Below are 22851 nucleotides of genomic sequence, written 5' to 3'. Positions count from 1 at the left end.
CTTTTCTGTTAGGTTTCGCCCGATATGCGACCATAGAATCCTACAAGCAAAGCCTCTATCCAAAAGGATCGATTTTTTCTGGTAAGATAAGCGCTTGCTTGACTCAAAACTTACCATTCCAGACAGCCAAAGGTGAAGCTAAGATCTCGCGTCAGGAATGGTGACCAAGGCGCTTCAAATCCTGCCGCCAGCTGAAGATTCGGCCCCCAACCAGGATGCAAGACCGGAATTTCCTGACCATCTTGGGGGCCAGACAATGGAACTGATAAGATCAAGCGGCTGACAATCTGAGATACTCCATGCCTCGATCAACAAAAGATCAACGGGAACAACCGGGGGTAAATGCGGTTGCCTTGATGCATACGGAGTATAAGATTTGAAATAAGGCTGGCGCTTACAAGGCTTAACTCGTACCAGAGCCCGGACCTTCTGCTACTAAAATCGGGTAAAAGGCCTGATCTGGCTAAGCGATTCTGATCCTTCAAGCCGTTGTACAGGGTTCAGTGGTCAGCAGAGATATTTATTGGTCCTCGCTGTAGGATATATGGATAAGGTGTTACCATAAGCAAGAAGCTGAAGGAAACCCTGCATCTTCATTTGGGGGCCGTTTTGATGTCGAAAATAAATAGAGTAGTATTGTGAATCTCACTGCATTCATTCAGTGTGAAGGAAAGGCTTTTTTCTTGAGGCTTCTTGAGTGGCAAGTTGTCAGCGTAGCATTTGTCTCAGGGTAGTGGTGGTGGAGGTTGAAAAAAGCACAAATTTTGAGCCTTACGAAGAAGCCGTCGCCTGTTCAAGACCCCTATATAACTGCGCGCCATCAAAGATGTGAACGCGTGTTTTCTGTCTTTTTTCACTACCGGTAGACGTTGTTTGGGTAGCTAGAGACTCCTCACAATCTTTTCCGTGACAAAAGGAGGAACTCCTTGTGAAGATGTTCAAGTCAGTTCTCCCAGCCCTATCACATTTGACCCTCCCCACTTCATCTTGGCAACATCCCACTTCGGTCATCTTCAATTTCAGGCACTAACATCAATGGCTTTGATAGTCAAAAACCCAAAAAGCCCGTTGCTGGCAACAAAGGCCCAGCTGCTCCCGCACAACGCCCCACGGCCGGACGTCCTCCAGCTGGCCGACCGGCTCAGCAACCCGCCCAGAGACCTGCTCAACATGCTCAACGACCTTCTCAACCCGCTCAGCGACCTTCACAGCCTACCCAGCGGCCTGCCCAACGACCAGCTGGCTATCAACCGGTGACTGCTCCGAGACCAGTTGCCGGCGCTCCTGTTGTCGGAAGACAGCCTGCTCCCAACCATGGAATGCAGATGACCCAGATGAAGAAACCGCAACAAGCTGCGCATCCTCCAGTCAAGAAGCCAGCTTCTGCTCAAGGACACAAGGCTGGACCACCAAAAGGCCATGCTCCGCAAGGTGGAAGCCGGCCAGTTCAAAGCTACCATCCCGGCCACCCTCAACAAGTTTACTCCCAGCAAAGCCACCAAAAGAGCTCGTCGAACATGAAGTATGCAGCTGGCGGTGCTGTCGCGGGTGCGGCTGGTGCAGGAGCAGCCATGTACTTCCTGAACAATGACTCGAACGAGCCCACTTACGTTATCAACAACTACGACAACAGTCAGGGTCCAGACAACAGCACATATATTCAGTACGATAACAGCAACAACCAATATGAAGGTGACTACATAGACAATGGAGACTATCGATATGACAGCGACGGTGATCGTCAATACTCTCCAAACAGCCCAAACGGTGACAATCGCTACTACGATAATGATCACGATCAATACGCCAATGACACAAACTACGGTAACCAATACGACAATGATCAGGCGGACACGTCGTATGATGCTACGAGGTACCAACAACCAAGTGACCAGCAAGATTATTCCAATGGGAACAATGGGGGTAACAATGACAACGATGAATGTTGTGGCTGTGACAATTGCTGCGAATGTGACAACTGTTGTGACTGCGATGGCTGTTGCGGGTGCTGTGGTGATGACAATGGCAAGGAGGGTGGCGATGGATGCGTGGTGATGTGATCAGAGAATAGGGAAATGGCAGGTTCTCATGTACACGATAATTAGAGATTAGCGATGATTTAATTTTGACGACATTCAATTGACAGCTCGCACTGGTGCAGGGTGAGACAAAAATGCTGAGCAGGGATGGTCATTCATGGACGATAATGACACGTAACATAAGTCGCCTGGCATTCACGAAAAAGAAAGATGAAAAAGCAAAGGAACACTCAGGCACGAATAATTCACTGGATATAATAATATTCCAGAAAGAAAGACGCAAAAAATGAGAAAAAAGAATTGTCCGCTGTGAGGTTCGAACTCACGACCTTTGGATCACTCTAATCTAAGATTAGATCACAATCTAATATGAGACCAACGCTCTAACCAACTGAGCCAAGCAGACGTTGCTGATTGGGTAGCAGCCGAGGTTCAATCTGTTAACATCAACGAAGCCGTGTACCATTCCATACAAGTTCCAAACTCCAGTATAACACTAACAGATAATCCCTCTGCACAGTAAATCCAGACATCTGGGTAGAACTTGATTTACGAATAATCTATTCTTGCATATTGTTGCGATAGATATTGATACACCGAAAGTAGTAAAAGGGATTTGCACCTAGCCTTCGGAACGTGCTGCGGATACACAGGACAAGTGACTGCAGAGAGCACCAGGTATTCATTAAGAAAGTAGCTATTATACAACCAAAGAGTTTTCCCATGCCTGATAATCCCTGAAATTAAATCCCCGACCTAACCTCTGACGCCTTGCTTTCAAACCGTATCTCACTTGAAGTTCTCGACTCCGATACAGTAGCCTTTGACGCATTCTCATATGCAACCTGAACATTCGTAGTCCGCATAATTCCATTATATGTCATGATCTCTTCCTCGGATCCAGTCGGTGAAACACTTCGAATCTCGGTATGTTGAGTTCGTGAAACCCGAAGGTCTTTAAGACGAATATCATCGTGGTTATGTGATCGCATTCCACCGGTTCCGCGGGAGTTGTTGGCATATCGGCCGCCGTAAGGAGTTCCAGATGGTGCGTCTGAGCTTCCTCCAAAGAGAGCAGGGAACCATCGTCGGAAAAGCGGCCGGAGAGCGGGGACTGATGCGCAGATGATGGCGAGGTTCGTTTCCACAGCGCCCCAGACGGGAAGGACGGAGTAAAAGGTGTCTTCGCCGGGTCGCGGTCCCTCGACGAGCTGGTGATAGATGGAGACGACACGAATGATGCCAATGATACCGACCCTGGGCAGTATTAGTATCAATCTGTCAAAGTTATAGGCTCAACTTACACACTACCCAACAAGAATACACTCAGAACAGCAATCTTAGTTGCCCATCGCATGGTCAAGCCAAGGAAGATCCAAAAAGGAAGCGCAACGACCAGGAAGTCTGTTACGATAGTGATGCAAGATGCAATGACATGGAACCAGTTGTTGACACAATGAACGCCAGGCTCCTTTCGCAAGGGAAAGTCCCAGTTAGCTTCAATGGGCCAGCATTGGAAGAGAGCCGTGAAGAAAATGGCGACGGCGTGTGAAGCATTGAAGATATTTAGCCCGTAGATGGCGTATCGTACGTTGGTTTTATGGCCTCCCAAGCGAAGGAGGAATACCAGAATCGAGGCCTTGACGAGTGCCAAGACGGGGTTGTAGAACATCTGCACGAGAAAGTTCCACCAGAAGCCAGCGGCAAGATTGAGGTCTTTGGGTACATCTCGCTCGTGAAACCCCCAGTAATTGAGCTTCATGACTGTATAACTGTCAGCGAAAGCGTCACTCGGAAGCAATAAGATTCAAGTCCACGTACACATATAAAGCGGACCAATCATCATCAAAGCAAAGAACTGTCGATATTAGACAAACACCCAGAGATTGAGATGTACCAAACTTACCAAAGCTGCCAGCACGAGCCAGTCATCTGTCAAAGGTAAGCTTTCGGTATTGATTGCACTGACCATGAAAGAGACTCACCTAATCCGGTTGTCCGTGAGGTCACACGACTGTACATACGCATAGACACAATGATGATCGATAAAGCCGGAAAGATGAAAAGAGCAGCGAGACCCTTTTCTTGAAGAGGAGTCGTAGGAAGACTCAAAGGATTAGGATAGGGCGGAGGCCCTGTCCGAGTATAGAGATGTAAAGAAGCCATCGTGAACGTCAAACCAACATGAAAGAGATCGTATGTCAAAAGTATGATGGTGCAGAGTTTGCACCATGGGACGTCAAAGCGACACAAGAAAGATTGACGCAGACTCGATGTGACCGCTGATCCGGGCGAAGACGGCCGCTGCGATCGATCGTCGCTCTGTATGTACATGTAACAGGACGAACCAGGGGGGGGGGGGGGAAACCGCTGTTACGGTATTGGCACGAGATGAAGAAGATCGCTTAGATGGGGCCCTTCAGATTTATGTATAGTAGATATCCAGGGGAACCCAGCAACGCAGAATCTCAAGACGAACGCGGAGACCAATAAAACAGGAAGAGAAACAGAGTTCATGAGGATTGTCACCCAAGTGACCCAACATGGGCAGCATGGTCCGTGGTTTGGGAGCTGAACCACCATCTTGGTGCTTCGAGTAAGACGAGTTCCTGGTTCCTGGATTGCACAATACAGCGTTGCTCATGTACGGCTACGAAAGGGGAAAGTGATTGCCGGCATATTTCAGCACGTCTGATTCTGGAATCAAGGAATTGTGTGTCAACTACCGGCGATTCAGCTACTTGTGTGTCACACATCCCGTGTCTGGCTGGACTGAAGGGCTGGTTAGGTTTTCTGTGCCGCAGAGTCTGCCGGTACGATTCCCGGTGTTCCGCCAAGAACGTCTAGATGTTTCCCCTCAGCCGTGTTTTCGATCATGCATGTTGGTTATTGAAGAATCCAAAGTAGAAATGATGGAACATGGTGGCTTGCAACTAAGTAGGCGTTGATGCCCAAGACTTCCAGTGGTGGCTGAAACTAGACTGTCAACAACTTGTTTTCAGGACAAGGCATGACGTCTTCGCTAGATCCTGTTGGAAGCCTCCCACATAGCTCATTTCAGTACCATATACGAACTACTCGTTCTGATGTCTTCAAGCATTATAAATTGGGAGGGTTAACTAATATCGTTAACCCAGAGCAACGGTTGGGTGATTTGTGATTAGGTTCAGGCTAGATCTCTTAGCATTTCCATCAAAGGTGAAGATCAGCATTCGCGCGATTTTTCTTCAACAATCTGGAAGGACCAACATGCATATGCGTGAACGAATGTAGCATGCATCTATAAGGGATGATGACTGGACCCTGAGCATGTTTTAACCGAGTACCGCTAAAGACTAAGGGAGTAGGAAACTCTGGACTACGATCATAAGTGACAAAAATACTTAGGCCACTTTAAATTTAGGTAGCTTTAGTATAACTTTGAAAAGTTTTGACTAGTTATTTCTTGTGCCTTGAAAGATGGTATTGGGCTTTTTTTGCTTCCCAGGGCCTAAAGTCCTCTTCTGCTCCTCTAGCTCCATCCCCAAGACAATACCGAGATGCTCACATCTAACCCGGATCCCCAACCCTGGCCAAGATTCCCAACCAGTCGCAAGGCCCGGAAGGCTGAACGCTGATCCTTCGCTTGTCTCAGCTAAATGATAATCCGTTGATCCTTGCTCCATGCAGATTGCCATCATCTTTTAGCACGATATTTAGGAAGCCGATCCCACTCTAACAAAGATTTCCAACCAACAGTTGTTTAAAATAGAGTTTCTCGCTTCACTTGATCACCAGGATCTTGAACTTTGTCGGTGTTGAATGCCCAGCCTGTACAATTTGTCCGGCCGCGGCGTCCCGCTCCAATCAACTTTAGAATGTGTCATGGATTATTCTAGTCTGACGGGAAGCGGGTTCGACCCGAAGACACTTCAATTGAGGGTTATGCATAATGCAACAGTAATTCTACGCCAAGCTTAGAAATCGACCATCATTTCCACGTATAGAGGGACCCTTGACCCTTGGGAAAACGAGAAAACGGATCCCCACGGCGGCTGAAAGAAATGGCGCCAGTGGGATGAAAAGCGCCCGCAGAATCGGCACAGATTTTGACAGGAAATCGGGGTTCAAATGGTTCCGATATGTATGATATTCTCTCCTCTTTCAACGGCAATGCCTCGCGGCTCATACTCCACCGTCGCCACCGCACTCCATCGTCAAGCATGGATATCTCTCGGCCCATGAACCTAAGCATCAAGGTGATTACTACCTAATACGTGCTAAACACCGCTTGGCCAACAACAACTCGCGTGTTTCTGTAGGATTGCAGTAGTAACATAAGAACTAGTGTTCGATATATAGACGGCATAGAAAGCCATGTGGCATAAGCCGATCTCTTCCCTTTCCCTCTCTTACCTCCCCCAACCCTCTCGAGTCCTTGGCGTTCTGTCCCGTCCCTGCAGCCAGCCTCAAAACTCTACAAGATGCAAGGCTCTCACATTTCGTGGCTGCTTGCCGCGCTTGTTCCTTTCACCCTTGGTCAGACGATCGAAGTCGATGGCAAGGCGGTCCGTACGTAACACCTTCGCCTGCAGAATGTGTTTTTCTTTTGCTGTCATGAACCATCGCTAATCTGAAACGTGGGGTAGCGGCCAACGAGAAGAATGTTGCCCCTGCGTGGTCTGAGCCACCGGCTGCATCGTCGAGGTATTCCTTTGTCGATGACACCCCTCGGTTGACGGATGCCGTGTTGGCCAACCTCACAGACCTCAACCTGAGTGATGTTGACCTCTTCTACTTTGCTGATACCAAGGGTTCCAAGAAGAGATCTGCTGCTGTCGACTCCAAATGCAAGGTCTTCCCTGGTGACAAGCTTTACCCCAACAAACTTATCTGGAAGGTCTTTGACCTTCTCAGTGGAGGTGCCCTTATCAGCACTGTTCCCCTTGGTTCAGCTTGCTACAAAGGAGAGCACTACAACGAGGAGAGGTGCCAATATCTTTTATCCAACTGGCACAATTCTACCACGCAGTGAGTTTCATCCTCGATCATTCCAGTCTCATGCATCACACTAACATCATCAAGCATCGATGATCCCACTTCGGTCATGTCGCCACTCTTCGAGGGTGCCACCTGCGAGCCCGAGAATGCCGCTTCCGGCTCCAAGTGCACCATTGGTGGCTTCCCTCTGTACTCTATCAAGGCTACCTGTGTTGCTCAGATCCAACTCGCCGTCAACTTTGCTCGCAACCTGAACCTCCGCCTTGTCGTTCACAACACTGGCCATGACTTCCTTGGCAAGAGCACCGGTGCTGGTGCCTTGAGCATCTGGACACATCATCTCAAGGACATCAAGTTCACCAAGAACTACCGTGGTGCTAGCAGCTACACTGGCCCTGCCTTCAAGATTGGTGCTGGCATCCAGGTCAAGGACCTGTACCTGGCTGCCGACCAACAGGGCTACACCGCTGTTGGTGGAGAGTGCCGTGTAAGTGCTCCTCCTCGCCGGTCATCACTCACAGATACTAATGAGCTCATAGGATGTTGGTGTCGCTGGCGGTTATCTTCCCGGAGGTGGTCACTCCCCCATCAGCCCTATCGCTGGTCTTGCTGCCGACCAGCTCCTCAGCGTCGACATCGTCACACCCGATGGTCGCTTTGTCACCGCTGACGAGAAGCAGAACACTGATCTCTTCTGGGCCGTCCGTGGCGGTGGTGCTGCAACCTGGGGTGTCGTTGTCTCCATGACTGTCCGAGTCTACCCCAAGATGAAGTTCTCTGGTATGACCTGGAGCGTCAACACCAAGGACGCTGGCATCTCTCAGGAGGCTCTCTTCAAGGCTCTTGACGTCTACTGGCGCCGCTTCCCCGAGTACTCTGACAAGAACAGTTATGGCTACAGCTTCATGTTCCCTGCTGGCAACGGCAGCTACCTTTGGACTATGAACCCTTGGATGATCCCCAACATCTCTGTTGGTGAGTTCAAGAAGCTTGTCCAGCCCCTCCTTGATGAGTGGAAGGAACTCGGCGTTGACCCCAAGCCCAAATTCTTTGAGCATGACCGCTTCTACCCTGCCTGGAAAACACATTTCCCTGCTGAGAACGTCGGTAACTACAACGGTCGCTCCGGTTCTCGTCTTATTCCCCGTAAGAACTGGAACAATCCTAAGCTTCTCAACAAGACCATCGACGTTCTTAAGGGCATCCTTGCTGATGAAGGTATCTTGATTATTTACAACATCAATGCCAAGCAGCAAAACACTCCTCCCAACTCTGCCAACCCTGCTTGGCGCGACGCCAACATGTTTGTTATCACTGCTCTTAACTGGAACTACACCGATAGTGAGGAGCAGATTGCCAAGGTCAACAACGAACTTACCTTTGGTGTCATGGAGCGTCTCAAGGCTGTCACTCCCGGCGGTGGTGGTTACGGTAATGAGGGTGATGTTATGGATCCTGACTTTGGTCAGTCTTACTTCGGTTCTAACTATGCCAAGCTTTACCAGCTGAAGCAAAAGATTGACCCTTACGGTGTCTTTTATGCTCCTACTGCTGTTGGTAGCGAGGACTGGTATGTGACTGATCACCCAGCCTATGTGATCAAGCAGACCGGCCGTCTTTGCCGCAAGTAAATAGCCTAGCATAGAGCCCCCTTTTGACTATAGATACCTTAATTGCGCTCTTTATCTGATGTAAAGCAATAATACTTCGAAGCCTGTCAGATTGCTTCATGCAGGCTGACCAGATAACATTCCCCGTGACACTGCTTTACGTGAACACGGGATGCCTTGGCTTGTACCAAATGCAGGCTTTTTGTTGTTATTTTCCCTGAAGGTGCTGGGCGGCAAGTATGTACTACTCATTTAACACCAGGGACCTTCATACGAATTGGGTTAGATAGAATTGTGAGGACCAGGATCTCTCTTGTATCACAGCAGCTTTTATTACTGTACATGTCTTGGCAGCCCTTGGTTCTTGTGGCTTCCAACTGCCCCTATAGTATCTACCTCCATGTAACCCTACCAAGTATCCTCGTTGTCATTTCTGAATCTTTGCCATCTTGGCTCGTCGAATTGGTTGCCACTACTTCCAATATTCCAAAATACTGCTCCTCCCTCCTTAATCAAGATGTACCCTCTAGAATCTTCAATGTTCATAGCAAGTTGCTTTAATCCAAGTCAGTAAATGGGGTCTAGACTGAGGGGATGCACAAACCTTGATTGTTGCCCCTTCGTTATCTACATCGTCCATAAGACCTTCTAGGCTGCCGTAATTATCGATGCTGTAGAGATAATCATCGTCATCAATCTCCGCCACGTAATCGTGATTGTAGCCAAGCCAAAGTCTTTGGATGGACCTTATGTTCCTTTCACCAGTATATTCGGTAATCTCTTCGGACACAGACTTTGGTATGCGCCAGTGAACCGAATTATCCAACATGGCGATATAGAAGAACCCATCGGCGCCTAAACTAATGTGTCGGGGACATCCAAATTTCTGGTGCTTATCGAGCCACGCAACGAGCTTGGGATACTCGGTCGCCAATGAATCGGACCAACCTGTTCTGGATATGAGTCACAGTATTCGGTAATTGAGCTTCAACTTACATGTCCAGCAGTTAAGGTCACTTCCAGTATGATAGTGATAGAGCCATGATCCATTGGCACCAAGCGCACAAATTCTACGTTTGTCGTTTTCATCCCTCAATCGTTTGAGATCGTTGCTGTAGCGGCTATAGGCTGATTAGTGATTTTTATCGATATTGGAAGGGCCTTCAATTACTGATGATTTCCGCTTCTGCCTCCAAAAAAGAAGTCCCTTCCTGAGAGGAACAAGACAACATCCTTGGAGCCCGTTACGTAATAAGACCCTGAGCTTCGAGGTCTCATACTCGAGATCCCCATTCTAGCGTTGCCTCTTTCGCTTAGTTGGAGGCGGAGACTCTTCAGTTCCCTGCTGGCCTCTTCGGTTCGCTGAAGCATCTCTTTTTCTCGGAGCTTGCGTTGCTCTTCCAAGGTCTCGATCTTCTTGTCTTGCTGGCGCATCCGCTCTTGGCTTTCCTGATACTTTCCCTCCAGTACTTTGAATCGACGTTTCTGTTCCTTCATCTCTTCCAGGCTGACTTTGAGATTCTCTCGTTCTTGATTAAGGTGATCAAACTTCTTCTGCATCTTCTCACGGTATTGACGTTGTTCTTCGGCTGACCTTTCGTCCTGGTCCTTTCTGGCCTGTCTTTCCATTTCCAGGGCTTCTGACATCTCCCTCATGACCCTCTGTTCAGCCAGGAGGATGTCTGTGTTAAGACCAATACCAGCTTCGGTCTCGTTCAAGTCTTTGTGCTCACTGACCATTTCCTTCTGGATGGAAATGGTGACCCGATTGTTTTTGGCAATCGTTCTGAGGAGGGACATGGCGGATGCCCGGGTATTATTATGGCGATTGATTTGAGCGCCTTCTTCCACCAAGGCTCCCCAGAAGCCGTCTGTAGCGATGAGCTCTTGCTCTCGCTTTTCTCCTGTTGCTGGCTGCTCATCCTCCCACATCGTAGTGACGAGAATGACGTTCTTGAGACTATCCTTACCACAGAGCTTCCGGAACATCATAAGGTTCTTTTTGGCAGACCCGCCCATACGACGATCTGTGATCCTATGGAGATATAGGATCCCGCTTAGTTTGATGTTGTCTTCATACGTCTTGGTGAGACATAAAGCGATCTCTTTGAGAACTTCTGTGTCTGATCGATTCGTGTCATCAAACCCCGGAGTATCGAGAAGGTATATGTCAGAGGTATCTGACCATTTGCATTGATATGCAGTGACATGTTGTGTACCTGGGTCGTGTTAAGACGGGAGTGTGCCGAATAATGACATGGCCGGTACGTACAAGCTTGCAATTCGTGACCAACAGGAACATCTTGTCCAGTGCACAACGAGATGAAAGTGCTCTTTCCAGACCCGGTCATGCCCATGATAGCTATTAATATGTCGCTAGGCCTCGGCCTAAAGCCTAGGAATACGTCACCCATGGTGTCAGTTCGGTCTTGCTCCGGGTTATGAAAGATGCTGTCTGAAAGCAAAGAAGTACGTATGCATCAAAGCACCGTCAGTCCACTTAATTATCTTATATAGACATTTGGCTGTCTCTAGGAAGTCCATTCAATTGCTTAGCGCTGGAGCGACAAGCGAGCATTGATCTGCGGGAAGTGAGGCGTAGACAAGTCAGGCTTTCAGCTCAGCAATCATTCTCAGCCTATCAAATTAGTGCGAATTTGAGCATTACTACGGTCGCTAACTATTTTCAACCCCGCTGCGGCTTGCAGTGTCAGCTCAGCGTGACCCTTTGCAGTATCGTAGTGGTGGGATGCTCAGCCTGATCGCGATATGGCGTATACTATTGGTCGATATAACCACAATTTGACTGGGCTGCTTGCAGGCAAGAATGCGACCTGGCAATAATGCATATAAGATGGTTGCATAGAGCCTTGGCATTTGCGACAAGGCGTATTCGAGGGAGTGGCTGGTCGAGGCCATGCTCGCTTAAAATGATGACCCTGCAGACAGGTGAAGATGGGGTTTAATTTTAGATCGGTTTCTGTCTTTCTTCAAGTAAATACGCAACAATTGTCAAAATTGTTTCTCACATATCCTTCTTACCTGTAACGAATTGTCCTCCAGCGGAAGCTATCGATCAATCCACAATGCCTGCCGAGTCTCATTCAACTCCCAGGTAAGGTTTCGTATACTGTCTTTGTGACTTACTAATTATCATTAGCCCGGGCGACACAATAGTATTGGTGATGGGCCTCACAGGGGCCGGGAAAAGCACTTTTATCGAAAGATTGACAGGGTTAGACGCTGGAATAGGGCATGATTTGGTGTCTGGTAAGTTTCATCTGCAGAGTGAGTTCATTTAGTAGTACTGACAGAGTCAGAAACCAGTCGCATCACTATCTATCCCTATTTATACGGTAATCGGCGCATATTCTTGGTTGATACACCTGGCTTTGACGATACTAGATGTATAGATTCTGCCATCTTCACAGATATTGCTTTTTACCTGGGCCAGATCTATAAAAGCTGCTTTCGCCTTGGGGGAATATTATATCTTCATCGAATCACCGACAACAGAGTATCGGGATCAGCAATGCGAAGCTTCCAATTAGTTCAGAAGATTTGCGGTTCACAAGGAGCAAAGTTTGCCAGATTAGTCACGACGATGTGGGACGAAGCTCCAGAAGGTACCTCTCTCTACAGCTCAGCAGTGAAGAGGGAGATGGAACTTAAGTCCACCGAAGGCTATTGGGGCTGGATGAAGAATTGTGGCAGCCGCACACAGCGATGCATGGACACACGAGCATCCGCCCTCTCTATTCTTTCAGGTCTTCTTGCTGTTTCTGATGCTCAAGGTCCAGTTGTCTTCCAACTCCAGCAAGAGATTATCGAGGAGCATAAGGAATTTGATGAAACCGCAGCGGGGATTGTCCTCAATAACCACTATGCCACCCGGTGGGATCGCTTGCAAGGTGAACTCAGAGCCTTGCAAAAACCTCTCCTGAAGAGCGGATCATTAGCTTTGGGATCGAGACAAGAAGTCCAGGAACAAAGACAGGACTTGGAGCGACAGATAACAGCAGTAGAAGTGGGTGAAAGGCATTTGCGCCAAACAGTTGAATCGCATTTCGCGGACAAAACAAAAAGACACCGGACAAGATTCAACCACACACAGGACGAGATTTCCGAGCTTTCATCCAAAATTGAAAGTTTAAAGTCAGAACTAGAAAGTCTGAGGGAAGTCTCAAGCCGATTCACTCAAGCCTTTGATCCCCAGAGCCGAGGTTCAATGAGGACCCCTCCTGAGGTTGCTTCGTTCCGACCCCGGGGCATGTCGGGTAGAAGAGACCACAGGTCCTCATCATATACTTATGAGAGGAGTAGCTTCGATGATTCAGACGGTACTAGAGGCTTACAACATGGCAGACCTCAACAACGCAACAGGTTGCAAAGGATGAACAAGCCCCAATACTCAATGGAGGTCATGAGTAGCGAAGAAAGGAAGATCTTATTAGAAAGAGAACTTGCCCGTCAGGAAAAACGCAAGATCATGAAACGAAATACACTAGCTGTCCTAGGGATGCTAGGTGGCGTAGCAACGATTGCAGCTGGGGCTGCGACCCTACAGATTCCTGTCGTTGCGGCGGGCATTGCCTTATTTGGTACCGCTGGGATGAAGCTAGACTTGCACAAGAAGAAGAAAAAGAAGCCGGAAGAAGATAGGGAGTGGGTCGTATCCGAGCATGATTAGACCTAGCTATAGAATGAATATACCTCCGTACGTCATATGGCTAGCTGTTTACCGCTAAGCCTTACTCAACTGCCGGAAGCGAATGCGCGTATCCGAGGCAAAGAACCCACTATACTATTAATAAGGCAGCAAGAGAACTCTCTAATCAAGATTTAGCATCTATGTACTGTAAATGAAGCCACTTGGCTCGCTACATGGAAATTGTGTTTAGCGAGAAGTCCGAATTTCCGGGGTTGGTGGGGAATGAATCCGAAAAACACAGCTTCCGCTGAGTCATGGGTCTGATCCAATCGCATTGTAGAATTCGGCATGATTTTATCACCGCGTCCGAAGCCAAGAAGCTTAACAAACGGAGATTCGGGAAGTCTGCTTAGTTTGGCGGCGGCGGCATGTAACACAAACCCGTTGATAATTCAGGGGAATGGCATGATGTTTATATTTTAGACTTATAAGTAAACAATATTTCTGGAGTCTATCTTCAATAAAAGACAAGTCTCGTTCAGTACTTCCATTTCATCCTAGCAAAACCTACGTCAAACAGCAGACAGCAGCATATACTCACCATGACATTAATACCACCTCGATCGTCTAACCGAATCTCTTCGCGGTCTACACCACTATCCGTCAGAATGAAGACCTATATAATACCCGTCATTATGATGGCCTTGATGGTTCAACTTCTGTTCCTAGCAAATATGTCCTACCTCTTCGGTTCCCTCTTCAAGTCTTCGACGCGAATGCATAACCTCAAGATCCTCGCGATCGATTTCGACGGCAGCGATATTGGAAGGGCCATCTCTGGTGCTTATGATACCCTTCAGTCAGACAAGTTCCCTTCCGTTGAGTTCGGTTCATCCTCCGAGTATGATACTCCGGAAAAGGTCCGCGACGCCGTCTGTAACCATGGCTACTGGGGCGCTATTTACACTCATCCTGGTGCCTCTGATCGTCTTTTGTCCACCATCGAGGGCGACAACACTACTGTTTATAATCCACAAGACGCTGTCACTACGATTTATAACGGCGCATACTATCCTTCCATCTTCTCCTCCCTACAAGGCAACATGCAGAGCCTCGTTGGCGCTGCCGCAACCATGTATGCCCTTGCGACTCCCGATGCCCTCAAGGCCGTCAACATGACCAACCCTACCTCAGCGAGCACCCTCCTTCGACCCTTCCATGCCAACATCTGGAACATCATGCCGACCGAGCAGGGTACAAGAGTTCTCCTGAATACTGTCTCACTAGTGATGGGGATTCTCATGCATTTCTTTTTCCAGATGGGGTTGAATGGCATCACAACTTCTACCAAGGTCCTCCAGTCGTACTCAAAGCGAGATGTCTACGTTTTCCGCTTCATCACTGGAAAGATTTATACCCTCATCGGTGCTTTAGGCATGGCAGGCTATTTCTGGGCCTTCCGGGAGAACTGGAGCGTTGATGCTGCTCAGTTCTTTGAGACTTGGATGTGCCTCTGGTTCTACATGGACATCAACTACCTTGTCATCGACACAGTGCTGGCGACTATAGTCCCTATGCAGTTCTTTGCTTTCTTCCTTCTTACATGGATCATCCTTAATATTGGGTCGACCGTCTTTCCATTTGAGCTCACCCCAGGGTTCTACCACTGGTCGTGGGCACTTCCAGCCCATAACGCGTGGCTTCTTCTTGTCGGTATTTGGTCTGGATGCCGGGCCAATGCTGGGGTTACTCTACCTATCCTATTCTCTTGGTGGGTTGTTGGACATGCTGGAAGCACTTGGTCAGTCCGCAAGAGATGCATGATGGCTGAAGCCGAGGCAGAGAGTCAAATGCAAGACAATTACAACGAGAAGTTTGAACGATTTAGCACCGAACAGACACGACAGGAAACATCGCAAGGACTGAGACCGGGACCAAAAGGTCAGGATGTTGACCTTGAGGCCAACCTCCCCGCGCAGAGTCTACGCAATGACGATGATAATCGCACAATTACAAGTGGCGACGAGCCGTCACAGGAGCGCGATAACATCAAATAACTGCCGGTGTGAATCATATTATTTGCAGTCGGGTTCTTAAGGATATCTGCTTGTCGTCATGCTTTAGCGAACTGGATTTAGGATTTATGGGATTTGTGAGTTGGCGTTTGACTAGAGGGCCGAGATACTGGGGCTTTTTTTTTCATAGACGTAATAGATGAGTTGGTAGATATTCCCTCGTACACTTTATAGACACAGTGTGCGGACTATTAAATAATACATCAGCATTTAACCTTGAAGCGAGCCATAAGTATCGAAGTTCGTCAATTGATCTATCTCTTATTGAAGGATGCACAGCACGCCGCTCTGAAGAATATAACACCCAACTTGAGAATAGATAAATATCTCGAGGACTGCTCTTGGATTTCTGCGGTTGCCTTAAGGGTTCGCCTCTGGCGACAGCGGATCCAGTTCATATTGGACGCCATCAACTCAGGGTCCGTTTCAGATGACGGGGTGAAGGAAGGCATGAGGAACAAGAAATAGCCGGTTGGTAGAGTACGATCCCGTAAAATGATAGTCTCATTTTACATGAAGATCGCATCTCGCGTGCGTAGGTCAGACGCATCAAAGGTCAGGAGCTTAACAAATTTGAAGAGAGCGTGGTAAAAGATGGCAATAATACCCCAAACACATGGCAGCCCTAAAGTAAGAAAAGTTTAGACCTTGAAATGACAATACATAAGTTAGTTTAGGGCAATTTTAGGATGCTCTTCACGCAACTTGGCGAATTTGGCGTTGGGTCAAAGCCAGCTTCGCGCCTCTTGAAGATGTGTTTGGGCGAGGCTGATGATAAATTCCATTTGGACCGTTTTATTTAAAGTAAACAAAATGTGTAACCAGTTCTTATGTCCTTTCTATCCGTAAAATAATAAATGTGCAAATGTTCCAAATAACTAGATCAAATCGTCAGGGTTCTTAACAAAACCCTCAATGACACGTGCAAGCTCCTCTACCTTCGCCTCCCAGAACTCTCGACGTTCCTCATCTGCTTCAATACCAATTTGAGTTCTACCGTTCTCAACAAATGAAACAATACGAGGTGGTATAGCAGGCTCGGGATGGGGGATGGAGTAATCCACGCGACACTTGGTTCCAGCGAAAGGAATCGAGTCGAAGAACTCCTTGTTGAGATGGTTGGTGAAAGACCCGTAGAAGGGAGTGTCTGCGGGCCAGTTTGTGCATTCTTTGAGCACTTCCCCGAAACTGAGCGTCGCGTGTTGACTACCCTCAACGGATTGACTTCGGACGTAGTCCAGAAGCTGTGAGGCTGTCCAGTTGGGCTCGAACTTGACGCGGACAGGCTGATATTGGTAGCAGGGGCCCATGATGGTGTCAATACCAGCAACATCCACGTCTCGACCGGAAACGATACCACCGAACGTGACATCGGAGACATTGAGGTGCTGCGACAAAACCTTGGCCCAGCCAGCAGTGAGAAGCATCGCGTGTGTCGTGTCGGGTGAGGCTCCAGAGATGTCAACATCCTTGGTCATGAACGCAGTCTTCTGCTGAGGCTCTGCAGCAGGAATGATCTCAGTGTACGAAGATCCTTCGAGAATCTTGCGCCAGAAGTCAACGTTCTGAGGCTTGGCGGTTGAGAGATGATGGATGTAGGTCTCAAAAGGCTCCGATGCGGGGATCTCCAAGCCTCGGTATCGAAGCTCAAGCTGGCGGAGAATTTCTGGCAGAGAAACGCCATCGTATTGTGCGTGCGAAATACGGATCATGAAGGCGTTCTCAGTCTCGCCTCGAAGAACGAAGAGGCGAATGAAATAAGCGCCGAAAGCGAGATCAGTGCTGGTGTTGACGTCCGATTCTGCGACTTGCTTAGCAGCGGTGTCAATTGAGCCCTCGACGCTTTGTTCCGTGACCGGCACCTTCAAGTCATCAAGGACAACCTGGAGAGTCTGCCCCTCATGTTGGACGAACACAGTTCGAAGAATGGCGTGCTGCGACACGAGGTACTGGAAGCTATCGACAAGACGGGCAGTGTCAATTGACTGATCCAGGTAAAGCATGTTGTACTGAACCGAGCTTCGTGGGGCAGACACTGTTTGCTTGACATCGCCTTGTTGAGGTCCAGTGGCGGGGAGAACGTCCTGGACCTTCCAGGTCGAGTCGGCCAATTGTGGCTGGATAGCCTGGGCGAGGAAGCCATCGACATCCTTGGTGCTCAACAGCGAGAAGGGAGTATACTTCTTCGTACTCTCGCTGGCCTCAGGTGAGATTTTGACCAATGAGTTGGCCATACCACGGAGCTGCATGTTCTGGAAAATGCTTGCGACAGACAAACGATAACCATCCTGTCGCAAAGCAGAGACCATACGCATAGCCACGATGGAGTCACCACCCAGACGGAAGAAGTTATCATCGAGCGACAACTTCTCCTCCTCAATACCAAGGAACTTGGACCATGAAGCACGAAGAACGCGCTCCTTTGTGGTCAAGACTGTGGTGTCGGCAATTGTCTTCTTGAGGGAGGCGAAACATTTGCGAAGCTCAACGACCAGCGACAGAGAGACCTCCGAAGCGAGAGTCTCAATGGAGTTGATATCTACGGTACTGGAGAGGGGGATGCAGATTGAGGGAATGGCATAAGGCGGGAGAGTCTCGGCCATTGCTTTGTTGAGGCCGATAATTGCCGTCGCGAGTTCAACAGAGACATCTTCCGCCAAAGGCAGTGATGCGTGTCCAGCATCGACACCAAGCTTGAGTAATTGAGCATCCTTCACAGGTGTGTCTTTGATGAATGCGACAACCACCGGAGTCTGACTGCTAGAGCCCTTGGGAACGACAAGTCGGCTCACAGCTTCAGCAGTACCAGGAAGAAGGCGCTTGAGCTCAAGATTCGTAACGTTGAGATCCACGACGCGACCGTCAACACTGGCCATGTCATCCTTGCGACCGACAAACACCAAGCTCAGATCATCGGTGTATTTGACAAGATCGCCGGTGCGGAAGAGCTTGCTCTGTCGGCCAGGGTAACCTAGCGCACCCTCCTTCAACCACTCAGGAGCATCAACAACATCAGCATCTTCGCGCACAGAAGCACTCTCAAGCAGGAGCTCTCCAGTGCTTCCAAGCGGCATGAGAAGCTTCTCATTGCCAGGCTGGACGATCCAAGGAACATATTGGACCGTGGGGTACTTGTCTCCGCTGGACAGGAATCGCGAGATGTCCTTGGGAGAGACAGGTGCCTGCTTATTGGCTTCCCAGATCTCTCCTAGCTCTTCTTCTCCCAGGCATGTGATGTCACTCAATGGGCGCGACACATCGCCGCGAAGTTGATTGATAGCAACCTCAAACTGCGACAACACGCGCTGAACTTGGACGTGGCTGAGAAGCTCCGAGTCAAAGCTTGCCAGGAGTCGGAAGCCAGTCTTCTGAAGTGAAACAGCCAACATGAGAGGATACGAATTGAAGTGCAGGGCCTCGAGAGCGGCATCTCCACCACGGAAAGAAGGCAACTCATCGGTCTCTGTCTCAGAAGGCTCGGGATCTTGAGGCTGGACAACAAGACCCATGGTGACTTCACAAGCAATTTGAGCATCTTCGCTGAGTCGGCGGATGTGCTGGATACCAAGATGCTCATGTGCAGAGCGAGCGACACTCTGTTCTTGGACCGCGCGAAGGAATTCTTGCACAGTAGTAGTGCGGTCCAGACGAATGCGAACCGGGACAGTAGCGAGAATGGGACCCTCAATGAGCTCAGCGGCAGGAAGAGGAATAGTACGACCCATGAACGTCTCTCCGAAAACAACATCATCGCTCATGGAGTATTGCGATGCCAGCAGAGCCCATGCTGCGCGAATGACGGTAGCGATGGTGATGTCGGACTTAGCAGCCTTATCAAGCTTGATGAAGCGCTCAGTCAAGGAGTTAGGATCAGGAATGTAAGAGCGCGATGGCAGAGTTGGGAATTGAGGTCCTGTAGCGCCAGCGAGTTGAGTCTTCCAGTAGTCCTTGGACGACTCGCGTGAGTCTTCGGCAAGGTAGCGAATGAAGTGCTTGAACTGAGCAGGGCGGGAGACTTCTTCTCCCTTGTACGCAGCACGGGCGTGTTCGACGATGAGATCTGTAGACCATCCGTCGTAAATAGCGTGATGGGCCGTCCAGACAAAGTATCGCTTGTCGAGAGCCTTGTCAGTGACGATGGCAAAGCGAGAGAGCGGCGCGCCAGGCGACATGGGCTCTTTCTTGTCTTCCTCAAGGAACTCGTCCAGAGTTGACTCAACCTCCTTCCATTGAAGTGGTTCGTTGACTACGACTTGCATGAAGCCATGCTGCTTAAACTCAACGATGCGAGTTCGAAGGATGGGGCTCTCCTTGTACACAACATCCCAAGCGGACTTGAGCTTGTCAACAGAACTTGAGGCGGGAACATCGGCAATTCTTTGCGCGACATAGTTCTCCTTTGATCGCGTGTAGAAAGCCATATGGATCTCCTGCATGGGCGCACAAGGGTAAATATCCTCGACCGCACTGACGTCGCATCCCGAATGCTCAGCAGCCTCAGCGCGCAGAGCATCGCGGTCCATGTTATCCCTCAGCAAAGAGAACTCGGGGATCTGCATATCAACACCCTTGCTCTTATCACCCTTCTGCATCGACTTGGCCATGTCGGAAAGAACTGGGTAATTGAAGATATCTGTGACGGAAAGAGTATATCCCCAGTCTCGAATGACTGGCACGAGCTTCATCGCAAGAACAGAGTCTCCGCCTGATGTGAAGAAGTTGTGTGTAGTGCTGACTTGCTTCGTCTCAAGTCCAAGCAGGCGACACCATGAGTCGCGCAGGAAGAGTTCAGCCTCAGACTCTGGCTCGCGGATCTCGGAGGACTCATTTGCAGCTGCTGAAGCCTGAAGGTTTGCAGAGATCTCAGCACCGAGGGCGCGAAGAGACTTGCGATCAGTCTTTCCGGAGACAAGGTACGGGATCTTGGAGAGAGTGATATACGTAGCAGGCACCATGTACACTGGGACGACCTTTGAGAGTCTCTCATTGAGCGTCTCAAGCGAGGCACGCAGACGAGGTGGGAAGTCAATTTGCCGAGCATCGCCATCATCCTTCGCTTCACGATCAGCGATGAACGCTACTAGCATAGACTCCTTGTTCTGGTTTCGTGGTGCGATAATCTCAGCCACGACTTCAGCGCCCGCTGGAAGAAGGTTCTTGATGTGATGCTCAATCTCTCCCAGCTCCACACGCTGGCCGCGAAGCTTAATCTGAGTGTCCTTGCGACCAACAAATACGAAGCCTTTCTCGCCGTCTGGATCATATCGGACCAGATCACCTGTCTTGTATAGACGCCCACGGCGACCAGGAATCCCACCAGCGCCAGCGAGGAGGAAATCGGGGTCGTGGATGAAGGCTGCGTTTGTCTTTTCTGGATCTCCAAGATATCCTTGACCAACAATTGGACCTTCAACGAGCAGCTCTCCGACAGCTCCAACGGGAACAAGCTTGTTGTGATCATCGGGATCAACAAGCCAGATACAAGCGCCGGTACCGGGACCGATGCTGACATACGGCTTGCCCGCTGCGCTAGGATTGACAGTGCATCCAATCGTGCACTCAGCAGGACCATAACCAACGACAATTCGTGTATGTTGACCCCAGATCGCAATATCTCCGGCCGAACAAGACTCGCCGCCGATACCAAGACTGTTCAGCGATGGAATAATATCAGGATCCAAAATTCGCGCGACTGACGGTGTGATGTTAACCATGTTAACCCGCAAACGGCGAATCGCACCGCTGAGATCATTCACACGGTCTTGATCAGTAGGAATACAAAGACAACCGCCCCGAATGAGCGTGCAAAGAATGCTATCGACACTGACATCGAAAGCATATGATGTGAAGTCGAGTGACCGGGAAGTACTCGAGTATCCAATACCCGTGCTTCGCGCAAGAGCGCTAGCAGTATATGTTTCGTGCGAGAGCATAACTCCCTTCGGCGTGCCGGTACTTCCAGAAGTGAAGATGATATAAAGAAGAGATTCGGGTGGTACGTCGGGAAGCTTTCGGAGGAGATCTTGAATCGTCTTGGCCAAAGAGTCGAGAGTCCCAGTATCGACAATGACATGCTTTGCGTCGGGCGCGATTTCGGGGCCGTATTTCGCTTGGTCTCTTGAAGTGAGAATATGTGTCGCGTTGACTTGTTGCGCCATAACTTGTCGTCTCTGCATAGGTTGACTGGGATCGTGGAGTGAGAATGCAGCACCGGCTTTGATGATGCCCATGACTGCGACAGTTGTCCATCTTGACTTCTCAAAGCACAGCGGTACAATATCGCCGACCTTGACTCCAAGATCAATGAGATGTTGCGCAAGCAGTGTCGATAGTCTATCAACGTCCGCATATGTGAAGTCGCCATCCCATGAGCAAATGGCTGGGGCATCGGGGCGCCACCTCACTTGCTCAGCGATCAATGTGTGGATGCACATGGGCACTGGCGGAGGAAGGTCTTTGTTCCAGTTCCATATCACAGACTTGTCGAGCTCGCCTAGTGGTAGGACAGAGCTAATTGTTGCAGTCGAATCGGTGAGTGTTGTGTTGAGAACTTCGACGAGGGCTTGGGCAAAGTGGTTGGCGAGGAACTCTGCGCCTAGAGGCTCGCGCCATGTCGGTCGGAGCCATAGAACGTCGTCTTCTAGTGTCGCTTCAATTTGAACGTTTCCCTGTGTCGCGCAACCCATTAGTTGGTGTACGTGAGAGGTGAGGGTCATGCGCTTACCCATTTTACAGACAGTTCGCCGTCTTCGGTCACGTTAGTGACGACCTCGCCTGTCGCAGCTTCGTCGTTGAAGAATAACTTATAACCTTTTGTGTCAAAAGGCTGCTCTGATTGTAGTTCTTGTTGCAGGTAGCTTCGGAACACCTTCAGCTCTGATGCAACAGAGTCGCTACCGTCCCATTGCAGCTTCGATGTGTTGAGGGTGAATGTGCGACACGTCGAAGATCCAATTTCGCTCAAACCCCACGAGAACTCAACATGGTTCCCGTGGCTATGACGATACAGAAGAAGCGTCCATGCTAATAGTAGGATCTCAAGCTCACAGCTATCCTGGTCTTGTTGTTTGCGAAGAACGGGTACGTCATACCGCACACCCTTCGCCCGCGGCTGCGCCGACGACTGAACGTCTCCCATGATGGGCTGTTTTGTGTGTATCTGTTTAATGTTGTATTTGGTGGGCTAGAGAAGATCCCACTGGAGACGATGGGAATACAGATGCAGTTTGCAACGACGAGAAACTCTACATGAACGCCTCCACTATTTTATTGCAGAATTGCCAAACCAACCTGCAAGAACACCATTACGTATTGAACAGAGGTTTTCATCCCTCTTGAGCATATCGTATACAAGTTGTGTGGGGGGTAGACGGGGACCTTTGAAGCTTCACTCACTCAGGGTCCCAAGCTTCCCATCATGGGCGACTTCGGAGGGCGTCCGTCTTGGGGAGTCGTCTGCTCATCGGACGTCCATTGCTGATCTCGGCACGCTAATC

General features: G+C 49.4%; 7 protein-coding genes and 1 non-coding gene across 8 annotated transcripts; 4 read left to right on the top strand and 4 right to left on the bottom strand.

The window, feature by feature from the left end:
- Nucleotides 1–675: 675 nt before the first annotated feature.
- On the top strand, nt 676–2145 carry BKA55DRAFT_679233 (uncharacterized protein). Its single transcript, XM_046198163.1, has 2 exons — nt 676–942; nt 1049–2145. Exons 1-2 carry the CDS (start codon nt 935–937, stop codon nt 2058–2060), a joined length of 1020 nt encoding a protein of 339 aa, XP_046045083.1. The 5' UTR covers nt 676–934; the 3' UTR covers nt 2061–2145.
- Nucleotides 2146–2340: 195 nt separating this feature from the next.
- BKA55DRAFT_t249 lies at nt 2341–2445 on the bottom strand. The gene has a single exon. It is a non-coding gene; the product is annotated as a tRNA-Met (tRNA).
- A 337-nt stretch (nt 2446–2782) lies between these two features.
- On the bottom strand, nt 2783–4205 carry BKA55DRAFT_543593 (uncharacterized protein; the record flags this gene model as incomplete). The annotated part of the gene is made up of 5 exons (XM_046190611.1): nt 2783–3296; nt 3344–3803; nt 3861–3897; nt 3946–3971; nt 4064–4205. 5 exons carry the CDS (start codon nt 4203–4205, stop codon nt 2783–2785), a joined length of 1179 nt encoding a protein of 392 aa, XP_046045082.1.
- Nucleotides 4206–6022: 1817 nt separating this feature from the next.
- Nucleotides 6023–8791, top strand: BKA55DRAFT_651703 (uncharacterized protein). Its single transcript, XM_046197324.1, has 4 exons — nt 6023–6590; nt 6668–7049; nt 7104–7506; nt 7559–8791. The coding sequence occupies exons 1-4, from the start codon at nt 6503–6505 to the stop codon at nt 8648–8650; spliced, it is 1965 nt and encodes a 654-aa protein (XP_046045081.1). The 5' UTR covers nt 6023–6502; the 3' UTR covers nt 8651–8791.
- A 35-nt stretch (nt 8792–8826) lies between these two features.
- BKA55DRAFT_578823 (uncharacterized protein) lies at nt 8827–11183 on the bottom strand. The gene is made up of 4 exons (XM_046193768.1): nt 10902–11183; nt 9801–10848; nt 9626–9750; nt 8827–9577 (listed from the first exon to the last, which is right to left on the bottom strand). Exons 1-4 carry the CDS (start codon nt 11041–11043, stop codon nt 9165–9167), a joined length of 1728 nt encoding a protein of 575 aa, XP_046045080.1. The 5' UTR covers nt 11044–11183; the 3' UTR covers nt 8827–9164.
- A 498-nt stretch (nt 11184–11681) lies between these two features.
- Nucleotides 11682–13526, top strand: BKA55DRAFT_132862 (uncharacterized protein). The gene is made up of 2 exons (XM_046184848.1): nt 11682–11899; nt 11950–13526. Exons 1-2 carry the CDS (start codon nt 11815–11817, stop codon nt 13317–13319), a joined length of 1455 nt encoding a protein of 484 aa, XP_046045079.1. The 5' UTR covers nt 11682–11814; the 3' UTR covers nt 13320–13526.
- Nucleotides 13496–15563, top strand: BKA55DRAFT_578818 (uncharacterized protein). The gene has a single exon (XM_046193767.1). It carries the CDS (start codon nt 13883–13885, stop codon nt 15335–15337), a length of 1455 nt encoding a protein of 484 aa, XP_046045078.1. The 5' UTR covers nt 13496–13882; the 3' UTR covers nt 15338–15563.
- Nucleotides 15564–16233: 670 nt separating this feature from the next.
- BKA55DRAFT_694572 (uncharacterized protein) lies at nt 16234–22493 on the bottom strand (the record flags this gene model as incomplete). Its single annotated transcript, XM_046200055.1, has 2 exons — nt 16234–22023; nt 22080–22493. 2 exons carry the CDS (start codon nt 22491–22493, stop codon nt 16234–16236), a joined length of 6204 nt encoding a protein of 2067 aa, XP_046045077.1.
- Between the last annotated feature and the right edge of the window lie 358 nt (nt 22494–22851).

The sequence above is a fragment of the Fusarium redolens genome (assembly GCF_020744475.1).
Source record: "Fusarium redolens strain MPI-CAGE-AT-0023 chromosome Unknown BKA55scaffold_16, whole genome shotgun sequence".
NCBI classification, from domain to species: domain Eukaryota; kingdom Fungi; phylum Ascomycota; class Sordariomycetes; order Hypocreales; family Nectriaceae; genus Fusarium; species Fusarium redolens.
Note: the sequence above shows the minus strand (reverse complement) of the source record. Positions and strands in the feature narration are given on the sequence as shown.